The sequence below is a fragment of the Narcine bancroftii genome, chromosome 1, assembly GCF_036971445.1.
Source record: "Narcine bancroftii isolate sNarBan1 chromosome 1, sNarBan1.hap1, whole genome shotgun sequence".
NCBI lineage: Eukaryota > Metazoa > Chordata > Chondrichthyes > Torpediniformes > Narcinidae > Narcine > Narcine bancroftii.
This window is the reverse complement of record NC_091469.1, coordinates 30592304-30614337: the sequence shown is the minus strand read 5'-3', so window position 1 is coordinate 30614337 and position 22034 is coordinate 30592304. Positions and strand designations below refer to the sequence as shown.

The 22034-nt window shown below is 40.2% G+C and overlaps 1 protein-coding gene across 1 annotated transcript in view; it reads left to right on the top strand.

Moving 5' to 3' along the window:
- Positions 1-22034, top strand: part of grin3a (glutamate receptor, ionotropic, N-methyl-D-aspartate 3A) — a 170104-nt gene that overhangs the window by 47541 nt on the left and 100529 nt on the right. Inside the window, exon 2 of the mRNA XM_069921265.1 lies at positions 7854-8452. Within this exon, the coding sequence (XP_069777366.1) occupies positions 7854-8452 (599 nt within the window). The remainder of the gene's footprint in view (positions 1-7853; positions 8453-22034) is intronic.

Genomic DNA, 22034 nt, shown 5'->3' with positions numbered 1-22034 from the left:
CACAAATGCAACACCTCCTGTGGTCACAGGGGAAGGTGCCAAAGCGACAATATGGGAGGAAGGGAGGAGTGAATTAGGGAGTCACAGAGAGAGCAGTCCAAGCTGAAGGTGAATACGGGAGGAGAAACTGATGGCAGTATCACATTATGTATCACAGTATGATATGTTGGATGCAGAAGCTGATAGGGTGGTAGGTGAGGACAAGGGGAATCCTGCCCTTGTTGCACATGGGGAAGGAAGGGACCAGGATAGATGTATGGATAATGGAGGATTTGTGTGTGAGGGCCATGTTGATAGTGTTAGAGGGGAAGTCATGTTTTTTGAAGAAGGAAGATATCACAGATGATCTGGCAAGGACACCTCATCCTGGGAGCAGAAGGGATGCAGACAAAGAGATTAAGCTAAAAGGAATGGAATCCTTACAGGGGACAGGGTGGGAAGAGGTGCAGTTAAGGTAGCTGTGCGAGTTAATGGGTTTGTGGAATACTGATTCTACTTTGTTCAAGGTCCAGTTTATTGATTCTGATTGTACATATTCAACATGTCGAAACAATGCGTTCTCTGGACCATAGTGCACACACAGACCTACAGTACAGCCTAAACGCAAACTAAATATATAGATAGCAATCCAAAATAATATATATAGAAATAATTTATGGGCTTATAAGATTGTTCAACAGTCTCACCATCTGTTTCCCAGCCTGAAAGTCCATATTTTCACGCTCCTGAACCTCTTCTTTGAAGATAGTGTTTCAAAGATACTGGTAAATACCCTCAATGATTCTCTGAGGCCTCTTTAAGCACTGCTCCCTGTAACTATTATTAGCTCTTTTTTTATGCAACCAGCAGAACAAGAAAATAAAAGGCAGACTTACCTTTTATGGAAAAGGCTGCTCCAGCTTTACTTTTATAGAGAGCAGCATTGGGAGCCATCCTCCAGAGCTGACGGAGGAGGGGTGAGTGGTGCAGTAGAGCCGCCAGTCACCGTGATGTCGAACATACACATGAACAATGGCTGACTTTTGTTACCTGTTGTTCCACGCACAGCTGGAACCATTCTATGAAACGCAAAGCAGTCCCAGATGTATGGGAGATTATGAGTAACAAAGATGATCATTGATCTATCTTCTGCATGCCAAGGGACTTCGACCTCCAGCACTTATGCAGTGTTACTGCTACTTATGCGGTGTTACAGCTATTCCTGGGTCGTGGGCTGATGTCATCGTTGTGACATCATCATCAGCCCACTCCTAGCCAGCCACTTGCAATGGCCGTACATTTACATTTATGGAGTGAGGCAGAGTGCTCCACTCCACCTCTGTGACCAGCCTGAAGGAGGATTGGAGTCTGCATCTTGGAGCCGCGCACCGAGCATTTATGGAGACAGGTTCACCGACATGAGGGTGGAATTTTTTTTCCTTTATAAAAGGGCCTTTAGATAGAGGGATGGGAGACCCAAATGATCTTCTCAGCAATTTTAATTATCCTCTGTACTATCTTCTGATCTAATGCTTTGCAGTCAGGACACTCTCTTTTGTGCTCCTGTACAAAGTTGTTAGGCCGGTAGCCTTGCCATCCTCAAAATCCTTGGAAGTGTATGTGCTGATGCCCCTTTCTGACTATTAAGTCAAGTCAAGTCAAGTCACCTTTATTTATTGTTCATACGATGCTCGCATGGTAAAGACAAGATCGTTTCTCCAAGACCATGGGGTATTTTTACATAAATATAAGTTAAAATAGAAGTTAAACACATTGAAATATTAAAATATTAAGATGTATACAGTAAAGCTCCACGGTACACTATCCACATATGTTCTGGGAATTCTGGAGCCTGATGGCTTGGGAGAAAAAAAACTGTTGCCCAATCTGGACGTAATGAACTGAGTGCTACAGTACCTCCTACTAGATGGCAGAAGGAAGAACAGTTTTCGAGGGGTGTGTGGACCCCTTCACAATGTTTATTTCCTTTTGCCTGCATCAAGTGTTGTAGATGTCCTTCATGGTAGGAAGAGAATCCCCAATGATCTTTTCTGCTGACTTCACTATCCTCTGCAGGGTCATGCTGTCCGAGGTGGTACAGCTTCCAAACCAGGCAATGATGCAATTGCACTGGATGCTCTCAATACAACCTCTGTAGAATGCAGTGAGGATGGAGGGTGGGAGGAAGTAGAGGTGCTGCTGGGCTTTCTTGGCTATGGAGCTGGTGTTAAGGGTCCAGGTGATATTCTCTGCCAAGTGCACTCCAAGGAACTTGATACTCTTGACAACTTCAATGGTGGAGCCATCAATGGTCAGCAGAGCCTAGTCCCCCTGTGCCCTCCTGAAGTCTGCACCCGTCTGTTAGCAACTGCACCTCATCTCTGTATGCTGACTTGTCATTCTTACTGATCAGACCCATCACAGTCGCATCATCAGTGAACGATTATATGCCTCAAGCTGTGTTTTGCTGTACAGTCGTGGGTCAGCAGAGTGAACAGCAGTGAACTAAGTATGCAGCCTTGGGGAAATCCCCATACTCAGTGTGATGGTCTTGGAGATGCTGTTACTGATCCAAATTGCGTGAGGTCTCCCCACAGTGGTGTGATTGTGTTGAATGTCGAGCTGAAATCAATAAACAGCATATGAACATATGAGTCCTTATTTTCCAGGTGGGTGAGAGCTAGATGGAGGGTGGTCACGATAGCATTGTCCTTAGAGCAGTTGGGTCTGTATGCAAATTGTAGAGGGTCTAGTAACAGGGGCAGGTGGAGCATGATGTGCCTCATGATGAGCATCTCAAAACACTTCATGACGATGGACATGATTGTGACAGGACGGTTAGTGATTGAGGCAAGGCACACAACTTCTTTAGCATGTGGACAATGGTGGCAGATTTGAAACATGTTGGGACTACAGTGCTACTCAGGGAGATGTTAAAGCTGTCGGTAAGAATATCTGCTAGCTGAACCACACATCCCCTGAGCCTAAGTGCTCTGTGATTGGCACGAGATTGCTTAAGGTGGTATGTGAGTGGGAAGGGAAGGTTGAGAATCACTGCTCTAGACCCAACTGTTACTGAAATATTTTGCTTGAGACAAATTGTCATTGGCCCATTCCTTTGGAGTTATGAAACCGTGCACATAATGAGTCATTTATGTACAATTAAAACAATGGTTTTCAAACCTTTTTCTTCCCACTCACATACCACCTTAAGCAATCCCTTACTAATCACAGAGCACCTATGGCATAGGGATTGCTTAAAGTGGAATGTGAGTTTAGGGGGCAGTTTGAAAAACCACTGCTTTAAATGAATGCCAAGGAACTTCGGGCTCTCCACTCTCTCTATGACAAACCCATTAATATATAGTGGAAAGTGGTTTTTCATCCTCCTGAAGCCGCAATCTTTTCCTTTCTCTTGTCCACATTGAGGCTCAAGTAGTTGCTCTTGCACCACCCTACAAGCCTTTCAACTGCCTCTCTGTAAGCCGACTCAACAATGTTGCCGCTGAGGCTAACTACCGTAGTTGTGTCATCCGCAAACTTGATGCTTTTTTTGGTCTTTGTGACATCAAGCTCAGCTTCTCTGGAAACCTTGCAATTAGGCTATTATATGATTTTGCTGAAAACCAAACTACAGATGCTAAAAATCAGAAATAAAAACAAGGGTTTCCAGAAATACTTGGCAGGCATGCAACACCCTTTGAAAGGGTTGACTCAATGCTGAATTAGAACCAGTGTAAAGAATTGCCCTCAGCAACATTATTTTAGAATTCGTTCACATTTAAACATTTCCCAATGTGACTTCTCAAAAGTTGACAGAGACTTCAAAACATATTTGCCCTTTGGAAATCCAAGGAATATTCATGTTCTATGATTTGAAGGTTAGTTCCAGTTTTAAAAGTCATGCTTGCAGCCATACGCTGCTTAAATAACTACAGAAAAAGATGCGTCCTCTGTAAAAACCTTTTGCGGTATTGTGTAATTCACCAGAAAATGAGTTCTGATGAAAAACCATTGTTAAGCATGTTTCTTTTTCCACAGGTGCTGCCTGACCTCTTGAGTATCCCTGTATTTTCTGTCATTGACTTTTTATTTCAAAGTCGAACACGTTTCAGGTTGTTGAGAGGGAATAGTGGAGTGGTGAATAGAGGGAATATTGGTGGGAGGGTAGAAACTAAGAGAGAGTAAATGACAAAACATTTTGATACTGGTGGAGAGCATTGGGGAAAGAGGAAAGCTGCTGGAGTGAAAATGCGTTATCTGCAACTGATTCATTATGATGAAATATAAATAGAAAATGGTGAATGAGAGCAGAGGAAAATGATGAAAAGCACTCTGCAGGAAAACTGGGAATATTGCAAATATCCATCAGATCAGAATCAGTATTTATTGTCATGAACAACTCATGAAATTCCGTGTTTTACGGCAGCATCACACAGTGCAAACATTCATATTATAACCATCTTACAACATTACTATAAAAAAATGGTGTCTTTGGTTCATTAATAATTCAGGAATCTGATGGCAGAGGGGAAGAAGCCGTCCTTGGACTATTGAGTGCAATTGAGTACAGTGTTTAGGTTCCTGTACCTTTTTCCTGATGGTATCTGAGTGAAGAGGGCATGGCCTGGGTGGTGGGAGTCTTTGAGGTTGGAGCTGCTTTATGAAGATACCTCCTCCTGTAGATGTCCTCGATGGAGTGACAGGCAGAATCTGCAGAAAGACTGGGTTAATATTATGGGTTTATGATTTTTCATCTTAATTGGCCAGTGGGAATGCAAATTTGGAATGCTGGTTATCTGAAATCACAGATGCATGAGGGACTCAGATGCTGACATTTGGGGCAGAAAAGAATCTGCTCGAGCAACTCAGCAGGATTGAGCAGCATCAGCGGGAGAAAAAGAACGGTCAACGTTTCCAGACAGAACATTTCATCAACTGTTATCTGAAATTCCTGAATTCATTATTGTGCCTTAAGGGCTGCTGCAGTGTAATATGTCTCATTAGAAGATGCAAGGCTGTTCCCAGAGGTTCTGTTAAGCTTTTGAAACAAAGACAGATGTTCATTTGGGACTAGGCTAAAGAATGAAATGAAAAGCAATTGAAAGTTGAGGGTCATCCTTGCAGACCCAACAGAGATGTGGTACTAAGCAGTCACCCAGAACTTGGTTTCTCCAATGCAAGGGAAAGCAGAATGCAGTACATTCAGTTGGAAGAAATACAATGGATTGCCGCTTCATTAAGGAATGATGTTTTGGTTCTTTGATGCTAGGATAGGAAAAGGTAAAGAGACAACTGTTGCATCTCCTATCATTGTACAAAGAGGCACCTGCTGGTTATTTCCACCATTCTCTTTTATTTCTCTTTTAGATTTCCAGTGACTATTATTTTGTCTTACATTTCTTCAGAATAGAGGGGATAATTTAAATAAAATTTATCCTGGTTTTTAAAATAACAGCAGAAAATATAGGAGACACTCAAGCGGTCAGACAGCATCTATGGAAAAGGAAACAGGGTTAACATTTCAGGTTAATGATATTTCATCAGAACTCAGTTTCTGGTGGTTTACTCAAAGTCCCGAAAGGTTTTACAGAGGACACATCTTTTGCTATAGCTACTTAAGCAGTGTATGGCTGCAAGCATGATTTTGAAAACTGGAACTAACCTTCAAATCATAGAACACCACCAATCCTTGGATTTGCAAAGGGCAAATATGTTTTCTAAGTCTGGGTCAACTTTTGAGACTCGTTAAAAATCACACTGGGAAATGTTTAAATGTGAACAAGTTCTAAAATAATGTCGCTGAAGGCAATTTTTTACATGGGTCCTAATTCAGTATTCAGTCAATTCTTGAAAGGACATGCATTCCCTTGTGAGGCAGAGAATAACCTACAAGAAAAGCTAGTGCTTTTATTTAACAAAGTCAGTTCCAAGCAACAGAAATGATCAAGAAAGGCGTTCTTTCTGTGCTTTAACTGTCACACCAGCTTTAAGGGCAATTACAAAGATTTTTAGATAGCTGAAAACTATCTTGCACTCAGTTAGATTTTTTGCTTGTCTCCTGAAAGATCTTCATAAAGGAAGGTCAGAAAAAAGTCTTGAGTTATTTTGATCTGAATGAAAAGTTCAAGTTACTAGAGTTACTGCCTTTAATTCAAGTGGTGCAATTGGGTGGTACAATCGAAACCATTGACATTTCATAATGAGAATGTAAATTCAAATGCCAACATAAATTAGCATTTAAGGGTAGAAATAGAGTGTTGATGATAGATCATGGCACTTGCTCCCACTTGTCTGATGAAGTAATCTATTCCTGAAAGCAACATTACCTTGAAATTAGGTCACTGTAACACGGATTTTTTTTTAGAAAATCAATATTTCCTGAGTATGAATTCTGGTTGTCAGATCAAGTCACTCATCCCTGGAAATACTACTGGGCATGTGCTGTAAATAATCACAATTTTATGTATAAGGGTTTTTTCCCCCCTTTGGTTGGTTACAGTGACATCATCTTGAGTGCAAAGTGCTTTTTGAGCAATGTTGTGAGAAATGAGGTCATCTTATTCCAAATATTTTTGTCAATGTCCAATGTCCTTCTGTGCTGTTTGATTTTTGACAACCCTATCCCTTCACTTCTGAGATTGAAATTGTTGACCAAGATAATCTCTCTGGCCTGGTGAAATAGTTTTATTTCTACCAAAAGCTGGTTTACTAACAAAGGGAAAATCACATTGGTATTAAGTTGAAAAAAAATTGCTTTCATATTCTTTGGCCTGACTCTGTTAAAGAAAAAAATATTGACTCCATTCTGGAGTCCTGCTCTGCATCATCAACACAGATCCTCAAAAGAGACACAAGTAAGAATTTGTGAAGTTATCTGAATATTACACCAATTGAGGTTCCAGCGGGAAGTCCGCCCATTATTCCCTTCATCTCATTTTCATGTCAGCCAATTCACTTGCAAACATTAGATGAATGCATAGCAAAGAATGAAAAATACACTGATGAAAATTAATTATTATTCCCAAGAGATCACAATCTTCTAATTTGAAAATATTTGAGACTTCAAACTCTTTATGTGGCAAAGAAATTGAATCAATCTCCATTTCTTATTACTTGTGAGTCGTTAAGATATATTTGTAAATAATGCCGAAACTGGCAGGTGCATTTACATGAAGAACACGTGAAATAGGAGCAGGAGTAGGTTATTCTGTTCCATCAACTCCCATTCCATTTAATGAACTCATGGGTAATCGGATCTTTGCCCAGTCCCATAATATTTGACTTGTAATCCATAGATTTCTCATTGCAGTTTTGAAATATTTAGTGAACAGAGAGGAAAGGGTTTACCTCATTCCAGCCTTAACCTTGAGACTATGGCTCCTAATTGTAGCTTCCCAGTCACTGTGTAACTTCATCTCCCTCTTCACTCCATTAAATGGCATGGGAGTTGATGGAACAGAATAACCTACTCCTGCTCCTATTTCACGTGTTCTTCATGTAAATGCACCTGCCAGTTTCGGCATTATTTACAAATATATCTTAACGACTCACAAGTAATAAGAAATGGAGATTGATTCAATTTCTTTGCCACATAAAGAGTCTGAAGTCTCAAATATTTTCAAATTAGAAGATTGTGATCTCTTGGCAATAATAATTAATTTACATCAGTGTATTTTCCATTCTTTGCTATACATTCATCTAATGTTTGCAAGCGAATTGGCTGACATGAAAATGAGATGAAGGGAATAAGCAGCCTCACGGTATCAACCTAATCCAAATTGGACCAGAAGGAATTCTCTAGATATAAACACACTGATGGTTTGAGTTGACATATGTGGCGCTGATTTGTTTTTTTTTATTGATTGATACAGAATCCTCTCCATCTACAGATGAGCTTGGAAAATTCTCATCCCAGTCACGCAGACATCCTTATTTTCCTCCTGACAATGAACAGCTGGTACGATGTCAGCCTTGTTCTGTGCCAAGAGTGGAACGTGACCAACTTCCTCAGCCTTTTGTACAACAATTCCAAGTTTCACCTCGGAAACATTTTCAACATCACAGAAGACAGTGATGACAATGATTTTCTGAGTTACCTTCAAGGATACTTGGCTGCAGCTAAAGAGGTGTCATTGTCCATCATCACTTTTGGCTGTAACATTGACCACTTCCAAAGGATCTTCCATTTGGCAGCCAACTACGGTTTGGTGCTAGCAGAACACCATTGGATTCTGGGTGATTCTCAAAATGTGGAGGAGCTGAGGACTGAGGGGTTGCCCATGGGTCTGTTGGCCCACGGTAAAACAACTGAACCTGTTTTCCATAATTATGTGCAGGATGCATTGGAACTGATTGCCAGAGCAGTAACCACTGCAACCTACGTCAGCCCAGACCTGGCCCTCATTCCCACTACCACAAGCTGCATGCATTGGGAAGAAATTAATATTACATCAGGCCAGTTTCTTTCAAGGTAAGACTTGCTTCCTTGAACAGGGCAATTGATAAGAGCATTAGTCTTTCACAAAGTTGTCAGTCTAGGTTAAATGATGCTTTATGTAAAACTGAACATTTCAGATGCTATAAATCTGAAATAAAGAAAAGAGCTGGAAATACTCAGCAGGTCAGACAGCGTCTGTCGAGTGAAAAACAGAATTTACATTTCAGATTAAAAAAAAAAGAATGAGAAATGCTGGAAACAGCAGATCAAACTGGTGCTGCTGTTTTGCTCAGAAACTGGGCCCAACCCTTGCCCTCCATGTTGCAGTGTTTGGAACCTTGTATGATTCCAACAGTGAATTCTTCCAAAGCCTGATGCAGAGTTGCAGCCAGTGAGAGCTGGTAATGGGTGGGTTGGGTGCATGGTCCTATTGCTCAGCGCTAAGATGTGGAACTTAAGGCTGAACGCTGGCTGACCCAGCTATTTCTGGTCATTGTTGGGAGGGACAGCATCTACTACATGTGTTGGCAGACCACCCAGATTCTATCATCTTTCTCTTGTCATTTCCTGTTGGATCTAATGGAAGCTACTGGGTAACCCTTTCATTTTATTTGATTGCACTGTTCTCTCTCTGAGATGTCTGCAACAGGAGAAATGTCTACGTTATTACAAATCAGTACGAATCTATCAGAAAGTCCAGTGTTAGTTGGGAAAATCTAGATTAAATTAAGATCAAGTTGAAGTCTATTTTCTCCTCACTGATAGGTCATTCAGTGCCCTCAATGGTGAATCATTATTGTCGAGATGGAATGGAAACTAAATAAAAAGTTTATATGAATCCAAATCAGGGTGACTTAGTTATGTGGTATAAAGTCCAAATTTGATTTGATTTAGACACAAGGCTTGATATAATGAATGAAGATTTTGCATTTAAATGGTCTTCACTTTCTCAGGATATCCCGATGTAGAGCTCGTCGAAAGAACCAAAGACTTGTTGATCCAAACCAAGGCTTTTATTAGCAAAAGACAGGAGCTCTTCACAGGTGGCCGACCAGTCCGGAATGATCCGACCTGGCTAGAGACACAACCCTTTAAGGCCCAGACAATAGGTGTGGCTTAGCTCTCAGCCAATCGCTGTAAGCACAGTCTAGATACAGTAACTATATACACTATGTACATTGGTGATAGATCTGTACTATCACACCCGATGAAGGGCTGAGGCCCAAAACATCAACAGTCTTTTATTTCCTATGGATGCTGCATAACCTGCTCAGTTTTTCCAGCACTTCTGTATATTGTTCAGGATGTCCCAAGATACTTTCAGTCAGTGAACTACTTTTGCTACAGCTGATTGTTTGCAGGAAGATCCCACCAACTGTACTGCCCTAAGAGTTCATTTAATAGGCTAAGATTTCAATCTCCAGGAAGAGCACATCAAGTCTGCATTCGATTTTCATTGCTCTAAAAATAAATCGCTCTGACAATAGTTGAAACATCCATATTCCCAGATTCCAGAAAGGTCATGATGAGACTTTATCCTGATTCATATTTGGCCAGGTGTAACTCTTAACCAAGACATCAGGCAAGATTTCATTAACTTTCTTCACACAGCATCATGTAGTGTTTAGTTGAGTAGAAAAATAAAGCTGACAAGAAAGATAGTGCAGTACCCCTGGCAATGCAACGCACCTTCAGTGCTGAACTGAAGTGTCGGCTTGGAGGAAAAGGCAAGGTTTGAATGCACATCTCTCTCATGTGATGCCAAAAGACACTGAACCAAATTGATATTTAATCCAGTTTCTTCCCACATTCCAAAAACACATGGGGTTTAATTAGTCACGGGGCATTTGGATGGCAGAGGCTCATGGACTGGAAGGACCTTGCTGTATCTCTAAATTAAATTTTAAAAGGTTATCCATTGCATACATCTTTTAAGTTTGTTTTCGTCTCTGTCAATGCAATGTATTAATCATTGAATTCAAAGCAGGATCCAATGAATACATTGTGGGTAAAAGTCAAATTAAATAAAAGTATAAATGCTAGAAAGATGAAGTAGGTACAGAAAATGTTGAGGACTCTCAGGAACTGTAGAAAGAGAAGCAGAGTGGCAAGTTCAAGACAAAGATCCGTAATCAGCTTTGTAACATGAACTCAAAGGACATTTGTGGTTCACATCTTCCTGCCTTAAGGTCTATTTTCCATGGTGCTTTCATGGGTAGTGTCTAATCTGTTCATTTTCTCTTTTGTTTTCATACATGATCCATGCATTTTAGAGTGGAAAGTAACTTTGATATCCCTTGAACCATACATGCCTTCTAAGGGATCTCTGTAGGGAAATAAATCTTGCCACTGAGGTGATACAGTTGGCTTAATGGCTGGGCATCATCTTTAATGGATGTTACAAGACTGACTGAGTTCTTCCAGCATTTCTGTGTTTTTACTACAATCTCAGTGTCTTCAGACTTTCCTTTCACATCATCTTTAATGGTACCTGGAGATTTTCAAAACCATTACTTTCATCTTTTTTATGTTGTAATGTTAGTCATCTGAAAAGCCCTTTACATGCTTCATGTTGTTTGAAAACTATTAACTGTTTCTTCCCCATTTTCTTTTATTATTTTCAACTCAAAGAATGTAAGGATTAATACGCTGTTAAAGGCAATATTATGAAGTTGAAATTGACTTCAATTCTGTTGTGGGCCCCATCTGTGTTAAGAGGTGGACAGTGCTGTTTGAGAGACTTGATGACACAGCACAAGCTGACACTGAACAAACGTGCCATCTTTCGAATGTGACACATGATCTGCAGTGGATGATAAATAACCTTTGTAATGTGTGTGAAGTAAAGCAGGATGGATCATCCCACACTGCAGAGAGAAACATTCATCCTGGTTTTATAGAAATGTTTATTTTATGCTCTGGGCAACATTCAAATGTTGCCCAAGGCCTTAACAACATTGCACTCTGTGCCCTGCTCACATCCATTTAGTCTGGCTAAAATTTGGTCTCTTCCCCAGGTAAAACTGACCCTATATTCAGGCAATATTCATCCTATGCTTTCGGCAACCTTTATATGATGCCCAAGACAACATTCAGTCTGGTTCAGGCCAATATTTATTCTGTTTCCTCAAGTCAAATTTATCTCATGCTGCAGGCAACATTGAACATGTGTCTTCAGCAAACTTCACACGATGCTGCAGATTGCATTCGTTCTGGTGCCCAGGCTAACATTTGTTCCATTATCTGGGGAACATTTGTCCCAAGCTTTGCCCAATATTCATCCTGGTGCTATACCAATATTTGTTCAGGCTCCTGGGTAACATTCATCCTGATGCCTGTGCATTGTTCTAATCAAAATTCATTCATCTTCTTAATCAACATTTGTTCCAGTTCCTTTTGCAGCCTATATTCTGCACTGACATAAATATATCACTCGTAATGCAATGATAAATATTCATCCCATTGTCCTATGCAACACTCTCTGGTTCTAGAATTCTACCATGAAGGGAAATATCCTCTCAGATCTATCTTAAGTTCGCTCAGAATCATGTTACAATGATATCTCACGTGATTCTTCAAAAACCCAACCTACTCAGACTTTCCGTATAGGTCAACCTATTATTCCAGAACCTTCTCTACATTGCCTGCAATGCAACTATGTACATCCTTAGATTAAAGCAGACTACAACTGATGCTCTGTACAACTGCAGCAAGATTTACAGTACCTACTTTTATTCTCCAACCTCTTAGTCACAAAGGTCAACATTCCATCGTCTTCCTTATTCCTTGCTGTTCTTGCATGATAGTTTCTGTGTTATGTACTCGGTTCCCCGTGACATTCTGTAGCTTCCTATCATCTCTCCCCAGTAATTTTCTATTTGTCCCACCAAAATGGATAAATTGACACTTCATCATATGATATCCTGCCTTGTTATTTCTGGTTGCCTGTTGCTTAATGATTGGTTACTAACTTTCCCCACGGTCGCCACAGCAAAAGTGAAAATTCAATTGTGCAAATCTGAGATTATGAAAAGCGTCATATAAATGCACCCTTTTCCTTCTTTCCTTTGTGATGAAAATTTCAAAGCCACAGGAAAAAAAAACAAACCAGCAATTTATTCTGAATCTGCACCAGCATCAAATTCTGCTGCCAGATAATTTCAGCTGAAAAATAATTGTTTGATGTTAGCCCAGTAATTTTGAAAGAAGACGATAGACAAATATTGGGCTGGAATAATTGAACTGTGAATGCTATCTCAGCAATCTTGATAGATCGAGTAAGTGTGAAATGAATTTGATGCTCACTCTGATTTCACCATCACCTGAATTCATGATTACATCATATATTAGTCGTAAATCATTGTATGTTGTGTCAACCTCTTTCTTGCAACACCTGCTGATATGAATAATATGTTAAGAGGCTTGAATTTTAATGCTATCCATTTATAATAGATGGCTGTGAAAAAAAAACAATTTGGACCTGTCCAATTGCCAATAGAGTTTTTTCCCTATCTGCTTCAGCAGTCTCTTGGGCCAAATGCATTCCTCTGCACATTTTTAGCTGAATTGAAATGGGTTAGCTCCAATTCAAACACAATGGCAGGAGCTGTTAAATTTGAGCCAGCTGCTGTAGGTTCACGCAGCAAACCTGGGCATGCTCTACTTACTTAATGCCAGCCAAACTCGGGATCTGTGCCCAACCCAATCTATTTAATAAATAGAACCCCATTTATCCAACCTTCCAGACCAGAAAAGGAAATTAAAAAACAGCAACAGGCTGGTAATTTTATCAGGCAAATATTGGACTGGAATAATGGGGCTGCGAATGGCAATCCTGCACCTGCTAATGTATGAAATTAATTTGTTGACCCGGAAAACAGTCTATGCATTCAATAAAATGACTGCTGATTCAGTCTTGGCCTCAACACTACGTTCCTGCTTTCTCTTCATATCTATCGACACTTTATTATGTCAGTCTCCACCTTGTATGACTCTGTCTGCAGTGTTCTCCGGGTTAGAGATTTCCAAGTTTCTCAACACTGAGAAGAAAAAGTCCTCTTCCCTTGTCTTAAACAGGCGACCCCTTATTCTGAAAGAGGTTCCTCGGAACTAGACCCTGCAGCTGCAAAAGCATCCATTCAACATATACATTGTCAACCTCCCTCTGATTCTTGTGTTTCTAGAACATCATCATCCCTCCTTTTGCTAAACCCCAATGAGTTTAGATCTAGCTTACGTGATCTTTCTTCCTTTTCCAACTTCTTCATCCTTGGAACTAACTCATAAAAGTTCTCAGTCTCTAATGCAAGAAAATCATTCCTGATGTACAGAAACCAAAGCTATATGCAGTACTCCAAGTAAGAGGTCTCACTGGAGCCATGTAAAGTTGCATCAGGATTTCCCTGGTGTATACTTCATCTCCTGTGCACACCAACATTCCATTTCCCTTTCTAAAGGCTTGTTGTACGTCCACACAAACCATTTCATGCTTCATGTACGACGAACCTCTGACTCCTTTTATCAGCAATATTTTGCTGTCTCTCTCTATATACAGAACAATTTGTTTTGCCATACTTATTTGCAAAGAAGATAACCCCACATTTTAGCACATTGAACTCAATTTGTTAAATTCCTGACCAATCAATTTACCAAAAGAAATCGCCTTTTCATGTTTTTTGTGTCAAATCAATCTTTGTGTCATCAGGAAATTTGGCTATACTTCATGTGGTCCTTTCATCAATACAGATTGTGAATAGTTGAGTGCCCAACAGTGATTCATGAGGCACTACAACCAGCGGTTACTAATTGCCAACCTGTAAATGGTCCATTTATCTCAATACTGTTTTCTGTTGGCTAACCATTCCCCTTTCCCCACTGTATTACTGTTAAGCTTGTGAATTTCAATCTTGCTTGGCCTGCAGGAAAAAGAATCTCAAGGTTGTATATGATGTCATATATGTACTCCGACAAAAAAATTGAACTTCAAACTATTTAACCTTATCAAATGCCTTCTGAATATCAAAATACACCACATTTATTGGTTCCTCTCTATCTCCAAATCTTCAAAAAAACTCAAGCAAGTTTGTCAAACAAAATTTCCCTTTCATAAAACCACACTGACTCTTTTAGTAGCTTCTAGTTTTAAAAATATCCTTTTATTGGCTCCTTAATAATGAATTCTAAAATGTTCCCAATAAATTATTTTCCTGACTGGTCGATAGTTTCCTATTTACTGTCTCCCAACTTCCTTGAATAATGCACCATATTTCAGCCCTCTGGGATATTTGCAGAATCAGGAGAATTTTAGCAGATTGTAACCCATGCCTTCCCCATTCCATGATCACAACCAGGGAATTTTTGGCATTTAGCCTTGTCTTGTAATTTTCCTCTAGTGTGAGATATTGTTTCAATTTTCCCTCTCCCTATATCTCTGAGGTCATTGGGAGAATTTTAGTTTTGTTTACTGTGAAGAATCATTCAAAATAATTATTCAGAGTCTCTGCCATTTCTCTGCTTCAATGATTAATTCCCCAGTAATATTCCAAAAAGGTCGACGTCCACCAGCTACTCTCATCCTTTTTTATATATCAATGGAGACACTTATTCTCAGTTTTATATTATATTCTACCTTTATCCACTTAAATTTTTTGTTCTAGTTGTCAATTATTGGTTTTGAATATTTCCCAATCCTTTGGCCTATTAATTATTTGCTGTGTTGTATGCATTTTCTTTTCAATGTAATTCTATTGGTGAAGTTCCTTAATTGGCCACAGATGATGCATCTTTCTCCTTGAGCTTTTCTATCCCACCAGAGCATAACTTCTGTGAAATTTATGAAGTATATCCTTAAATGACTGTCATTGTTGACTTTGCACCAATAGTTTTCTTTTCTCTAGTCTTCTTGAGCTCACACTGTCCTCATACCATTGTAATTTATTAAACTTTAGGGCACACGTTTCAGACCCTACTCCTCCCTCTCAAACTGAATCTGCAATTCTGCCACGCTACCTTCACCCTTTCTTGGGGATTCTTTTCTCTGTGATCATTAATAATTCCTATCTTATAATGAATCATCAGAAATATCAAAACCTGTTTCCCGGTCAATGGATTGATGGAGCTGAATAAGATCAAGCGGAGCTGTGCCCATTAGCAAATGCTTCAAGGATGAGCAAGCAAGGTTTCAACATTTTGGGGAAAAGATGGGAAGGAAATTTGAGGAAATGCATATTTACACAGAGAGTAGTTACAATTTAAAATTCACCATATGCATCGGGATCAATCAAATGGATGAGCATTTGAGAGAAAATAACTTGTGGTGCTGGGGGAGAGATCAAGAGTGCTGGGATCCAGCAGAGACACAATGGGTTGAATGGAATCCTTCTGCTCCATATCAATTCTCAATTATTTTTTGGTTCTGTGAGTCAGTCTGGAAGGTTGCAGGTACTCCGTGAGCCTGATTTGGTGATTCAGACCAGCTCACATTTAGTCTTGTAATGGGAGTCTCAAACAAATACTCGGACTTGCATTGGAAAATGGAAAAGAACTAATCATGTGAACAGATCGTCAATATTGCAATTGTAGCAGTTCCACCAACACCTACCTCCTACCTATTGTGTTAGACCAATTGACTCTCACAAACTACAATACTTTCTGGCTGATCATTTATCTATAAACTTTCCACCATGAGACAATATTCTCCATGGCCAAACTCTGCAGCCTGTTGTCTGCAGTGAATTGTTTCAGCCTCAATTAGCAGTGCCCCTGACAAGTAGACTAGGTAAGTCAATGGGAGCCCAGTTCAGTAGAAACTCATCTAACAGCAGAATCATGGCAATGCTAGTTATTGCAGCACACCCCACTGCAGTGACAGAAGAGGATATGTGGAAATTAGTCCCGGATCACAGACTTACAGAACCCAGAAGCAAGCTCTTTGGCCCATTGAAATTATGCCATCTAACAAGCACCCACTTTTTCACCAATCAGACCTGATCCATTTTATTCTCCCTACATTTGCATCACTTCTCAAATTTGCCCATTTATCTGCACATTTAAGGCATTTTACAGTGCACAAGTAACCATCCAAGCCACAGGTTTTGGGGATGTGGGAGAAAACCCACCCGGCCACAATGGGAATGTGCAAACTTCACACATGCTGTACCAGAGGGCAGGTCTTAACCTCTCCTGGCTGCTGCAACTCCTTGTGAGCCCAACTTCAAAACATCTTGCTTCTCCTGCTGCCTCCCCACCTCTCTTTGTCACAGGAGGCTGTGGAGGCTGTTATCAGTAAGGAAGTCATAATGGGATTGGGAGGAAATACATGAGCTTTAATTTGAATGGTAGAGCATGTTCGATAGGTTAAATGCTCCAAAATAGTCATCCTATCATGGACACTAAGCAGCAGGGCCCACCTGGAATTAATTAAAGAGAATAACAATTTGATTTAATGGATGTCTCAGCTGAATATTCCTCTCAGTTAAAATTTCTCCTATTATCCTGTGATTGCATTTAAGTCAGAAGCAGATGACAAACTGAATTTCCAACACATTAAAAAGCCAGTTGGGCCTATCTGGTGCTAAAACTCCACATGATCTTCCTCCTCCCACACTTTCCCCAACCCTAACTGAACCCATCAATGCAAACATATTCCTTTCTCTATGCCATTTTTTTATTTCCCTTCAAGTCATCAAAAACCCCTCATAGTCTATCTTCTCAGTGATTCTGAAGCAAAGTAGTTTCTCCTGAATTCATCAGAAGCATAAGAAATAGGAGCAGGAGTTGGCCATCTGGAGCATTGAGCCTGCTACCCATTTAATAATATCATGCCTGATCTGGCCATGGACTCAGCTCCACTGGCCTGCTTTTCCCCCATAAGCCTTAATTCCCATACTTTGCAAAAATCTATCAATACTTTAAATATATTCAATGAGGCAGTCTCCATTAGTTGCCTGGGGCAAAGAATTCGACAGATTCACCTCTTTCTGGGAGAAGCTGTTCCGACTCAATCTATTCCCCCAAATCTTGAGCCTATGACCCCTTAGTTTTCATCTCATCTGATTTACTGGATTTGAGATTTATTGTCAGAGTCCATACATGACATCACATACGACCCTGAGATTCCTACCAGTGGAAACAACCTTCCAGTCTTCATCTTATTTAACCTTATCTCATCTCATCTCGTTTCATCTATGTTTTTCATTATTTATATGTTTTTATAAGATCCCTCTCAACCTGAATTCCAGAGAGTAAGCCTTTTTTTAGATTTATTCCTGGCTACTCATGATTTACTCGGCTTGTGGCCATAATGGTCCACTGCCCTCTGATAGAAGGCTGCCTGTCCTTAGACACACTTCTTGTTCCATTGTGGTCCCTGGGCAAAAACCTCTACTGGAGGAAACATCTGCACTCATAAAATAACTTCAACAGCTGGTGAGACCTTCCCCAGTCCTAACATGACCTCTTTACTCTCATACTCCACGCCTCATGTCATGGGCACCATCTCAGTTCCAATGCACCCATCATGAAGGAGTGTGTGATGTGGCCTGTACTCTAACCATGCAGGAATTGAGCAAGTCCCTGAATGAAATTGAAAATCAAGATGTTGATTTTTAATTCTCTGATTCACCCTTTGGGAACAAGCAGAGATAGGAAAGAACCCGATGGTAAGAATATCCCAGCACACTTTAAATCCAGAGTTATGGATTGCCTAAATTAAGAGTCCAAGGCAGAAGGTGACAGAAACCTTTAGCAAAGGAAAATGGTGCATGAAAGCCACACCAGCTCCTTGATAATGAAATAGACAGAATATATCTAGTTCTTGTGGTGATTGGGAGTTGGTGATGTCTTGACCAATAGAGGGAGTCAGAGATGAATGTTCCACCTTATGTTAGATGCACAATAGATGCCCCATGAGGTTGTGATTTGTTAATAAAATATAATTAATACAAAAGAACCCAAGTTTCTTTATTACAAAATAAAAGAAATTCACATGGCACTAGGAGTCGTTATCAGCAGGAGACATGGAAAATGTGGAGCTTCCTGACGCTGTGAATTGCACTAGGAACGTCAACCACAAGTGGCGGTTGTTCAAACAACAATTCATGCTGTATCTGTAAGCCATTGGACTCAATAGCAAGCCAGATACACAGAAGATTGCACTTACCATAGCGGGACCTAAAGCACTAAGAGTTTTCAGCACATTTGCTTTTGCTGAGGCAGATGACAAGGTTATTGAGATGTTTGATGAACACAGTTCACCCAAGAGAAATGAAACGTTTAAAAGGTACATGTTTCGTTCGCGGATGCAGCTGCAGGCAGAGAGCTGTGATACTTATTTAACGGACTTGAAATTGAAAGTGAGAACATGCAATTTTGGATCGCTGCAAGATTCAATGATCTGGATGGGTAAAAGAATGTCAAAAGCATTGGTTCTGTGCGTACAATGGTTTTCAGTCATCTCCATTCTTGTTCAGAATTCTTAACAAGAAAGTGAGAGAGAGGTTTCTACAAGAGATGGAGCTTATCATAGCTGGAGTGGTGAAGGTATGCCATGCAAGTGAATTAGCTCTCCAGCATGCAAAAAAGTTCAGTGAGAATGCAAGAGGCAGTAAAAATGAAGGCACAACTGTAGCCACAGCGCCTGGACACACACATAAACAGAAAACGAGACATAGGAAACAAAAAAAGATGGACAGACATTCAATTATAAATGATGTGGCACTCAGCATGCACCAAAACAATGCCCAGCCTATGGAAAAGTCTGTAACATGTACAAAGGACAAAATCACTATGCAAAGCAATGCTTTTCCAAAGGAAAACAAAAGTGAAAGTGTGCACACTACAGAAGCTACTGCCCTCAGTGATGCATTCTTCATGGGCATGGTAATGCAGGAAGATTTCAAACCAACAGACAATGAACAGCCAAGCAAGAACCAAGTTGAGCAGGACAAGTAGACAGTGTCATTGCATGCAAATTGAGCAGATATTCTTTTCAAGCTGGACACAGGGGCAAAGGCCAATTTGATCTGTGAGCATCACATCAGGGGAATGAGGTTAAAGCCAAACATCCATCCAAATTCTGTTCAGCTCAAGGCCTCCAATGGACAGTGCATTGACATGAAAGGCACATGTAAACTCAAGGTGAAAGGTAAAGGTAAAGAGAATCACCTCAGGCTCACAGTAGTACCAGATGGACATGAATCACTATTTGGTGACAAAGCATGTGAAAATTTAAAACTAGTCAAGAGGGTGTACTGCATTAACAGGGCCAATGCACAGAACAGTGTAGAGAAAATACTGGATCAATTTTGAGACATCTTCAATGGGTTTGGAGTTCTACCATTTACCTATAAGGACTCACAACCAGAAGTGCTTTTCCTGAGGCAGACTTCAGTGTCACTAAAAGATGAGCTCAAGCAGGAACTCGACGGGATGACATCACTAGGGATCATAAGGAAAGTGGAGGAGCCCACAGAATGGATGAATTCAATGGTGTTTGTCAAAAAGAAGAATGATACCTATGCATGTGCATGGACCCAAAACTCTTGAATGCTAATTTAAGAGGGAACATTATCAGATTCCAACCAGGGATGAAATTACAAGTGAGGTATCTGCTGCAAAGTTTTTCACTAAATTGTATGCATCCCAGGGCTTCTGGTAATTAAAACTACATGAAGATAGCTCAAAATACTGTTCATTCGATATACCGTTTGGCCAATACTCCTGTCTGAGGATGCCTTTTGGTATTTCCTCAGCTCCTAAAGTGTACCATAGGACAATGGAGCACATAATCAAAGTGAAAGCAATTCTAGAGATGTCCAGACCCACTAACAAAAAAGGTATTTTGTGAATGCTTGGTATAATCAGTTTTATTGGTAAATTCATACCAAACCTATCTTCCAAAACTATGTACCTGAGGAAGATGTTACATGAAAAAAGTGAACTTAAGTGAATGGCCAGCCACAAGGAAGAATGGAGATGACTGAAAACCATTGTACGCACAGAACCAATGCTTTTGACATTCTTTTACCCATCCAGAAGGATGAAAATATCTACAGATGGTTCAAAGCTGGAATAGGTGCCATACTACTTTAGGTTGTAGGAGAAGATTGGAGACCAGTTGCACACACTCAAGGATGATAACCACATCTGAATGTCAATATGTGCAGATAAATAGTGCCTTGACTGGTCTTAGGACTTGAGAAATTCAGAGCTATGTGTATAGTCTACCAACATTCATGGCAGAGATGGACCACAAGCCATTAATAGCTATAATCAAGAAAAATCTCACTGAGATGTTACTGCGAATCCAAAGACTGATGATCAAGCTACAATGTTGTGACTCTGAATTGGTGTACACACCAGAGAAACTTATTGTGTTAGCTGATGTGTTATCCAAGGCAATGGGGCAGAGTGGAGCACTCAATGAGAGTTCCACAGAGAAAGATGTGAATATCCACATGAACCTGATCACTGAGTCTCTTCCTGTATTTGACATGAAATCCAAGTAGATTGCAGCTGAAACAAAAAAGGACATAGTTCTACAGAATGATGTCAAGAATCTGAATGAAGATTGGCCTCCAGGTGAATGTCAGCCATACTACAACATCAGCGCAGAACTGAGTGTTGTCAATGGGCTTCTACTCAGACATAGCAAAATTGTCATTCCTCAATCACTGCAACAAGATATGCTGAAAAGGTTGCATGAGGGGCACCTTGGAATGAAAAAAAACTGCTCTTTATTGGCCAGGGATAAATGCTGATATTGACATTGTCTCAAACTGTGAGACCTGTCTGAAACATCAATCAAAGCAGCCAAAGGTACCCATGATAACAACTGACATTCCAGAAGAGCTATGGCAGAAAGTTGGGACTGATCTGTTCCACATGGATGGAAATAATTACTTGCTGGTTATTGACTATCTATCGAACTGTATAGAGATTGCACTGTTTCCCAACATGTCTGCTGCCTGCGTGATCAAATATATGAAATCGATCTTTGCAAGACATGGAATTCCTCAAATTGTCTACAAATGACAATTGACCATGCTACAGTTCTAGAGAATTCGAGAACTTTGCACAGAAGAGTATGATTTTTGATATGTGGCTTCAAGTCCTCTCCATCCCCAGTCAAATGAGAAAGGAGTTCAAATTGTTAAACAGCTGCTCAAGAAAGCACAAGACAATGGCCCAGATCCTCATCTAGCTCTGTTGAGTTACCACGCTTCTCCAAATGAACATCACCTTCTGAGATCCTGTTGATTCTTACACTACGCATCGCAAGAATAGAAGTGTCCAACAGAAACAAAAGCTTCTGCAAAAGAGACACAAAGCAAACTATGACAAGTCAGCAAAACATTTAGGGCCACTAGCACAACACAACATAATGAGACTCGGAGATTCTAACACCTGGGACAAGAAGGTCACAGTTCTGGAGGAAGTAAATCCAAGATTCTACATTGTCAGAATAGAGGAGGGTCAAATACTGAGGAGGAATCAAAAGAGCCTGCTGAAAATGCAAGAATAGACAAATGCTAGACAGTACTGAACCAGCGATGCTGACACATGTACCTGTATTGAGAAGATCCACATGCATTATCAAAGCACCTGAATCTCTAAA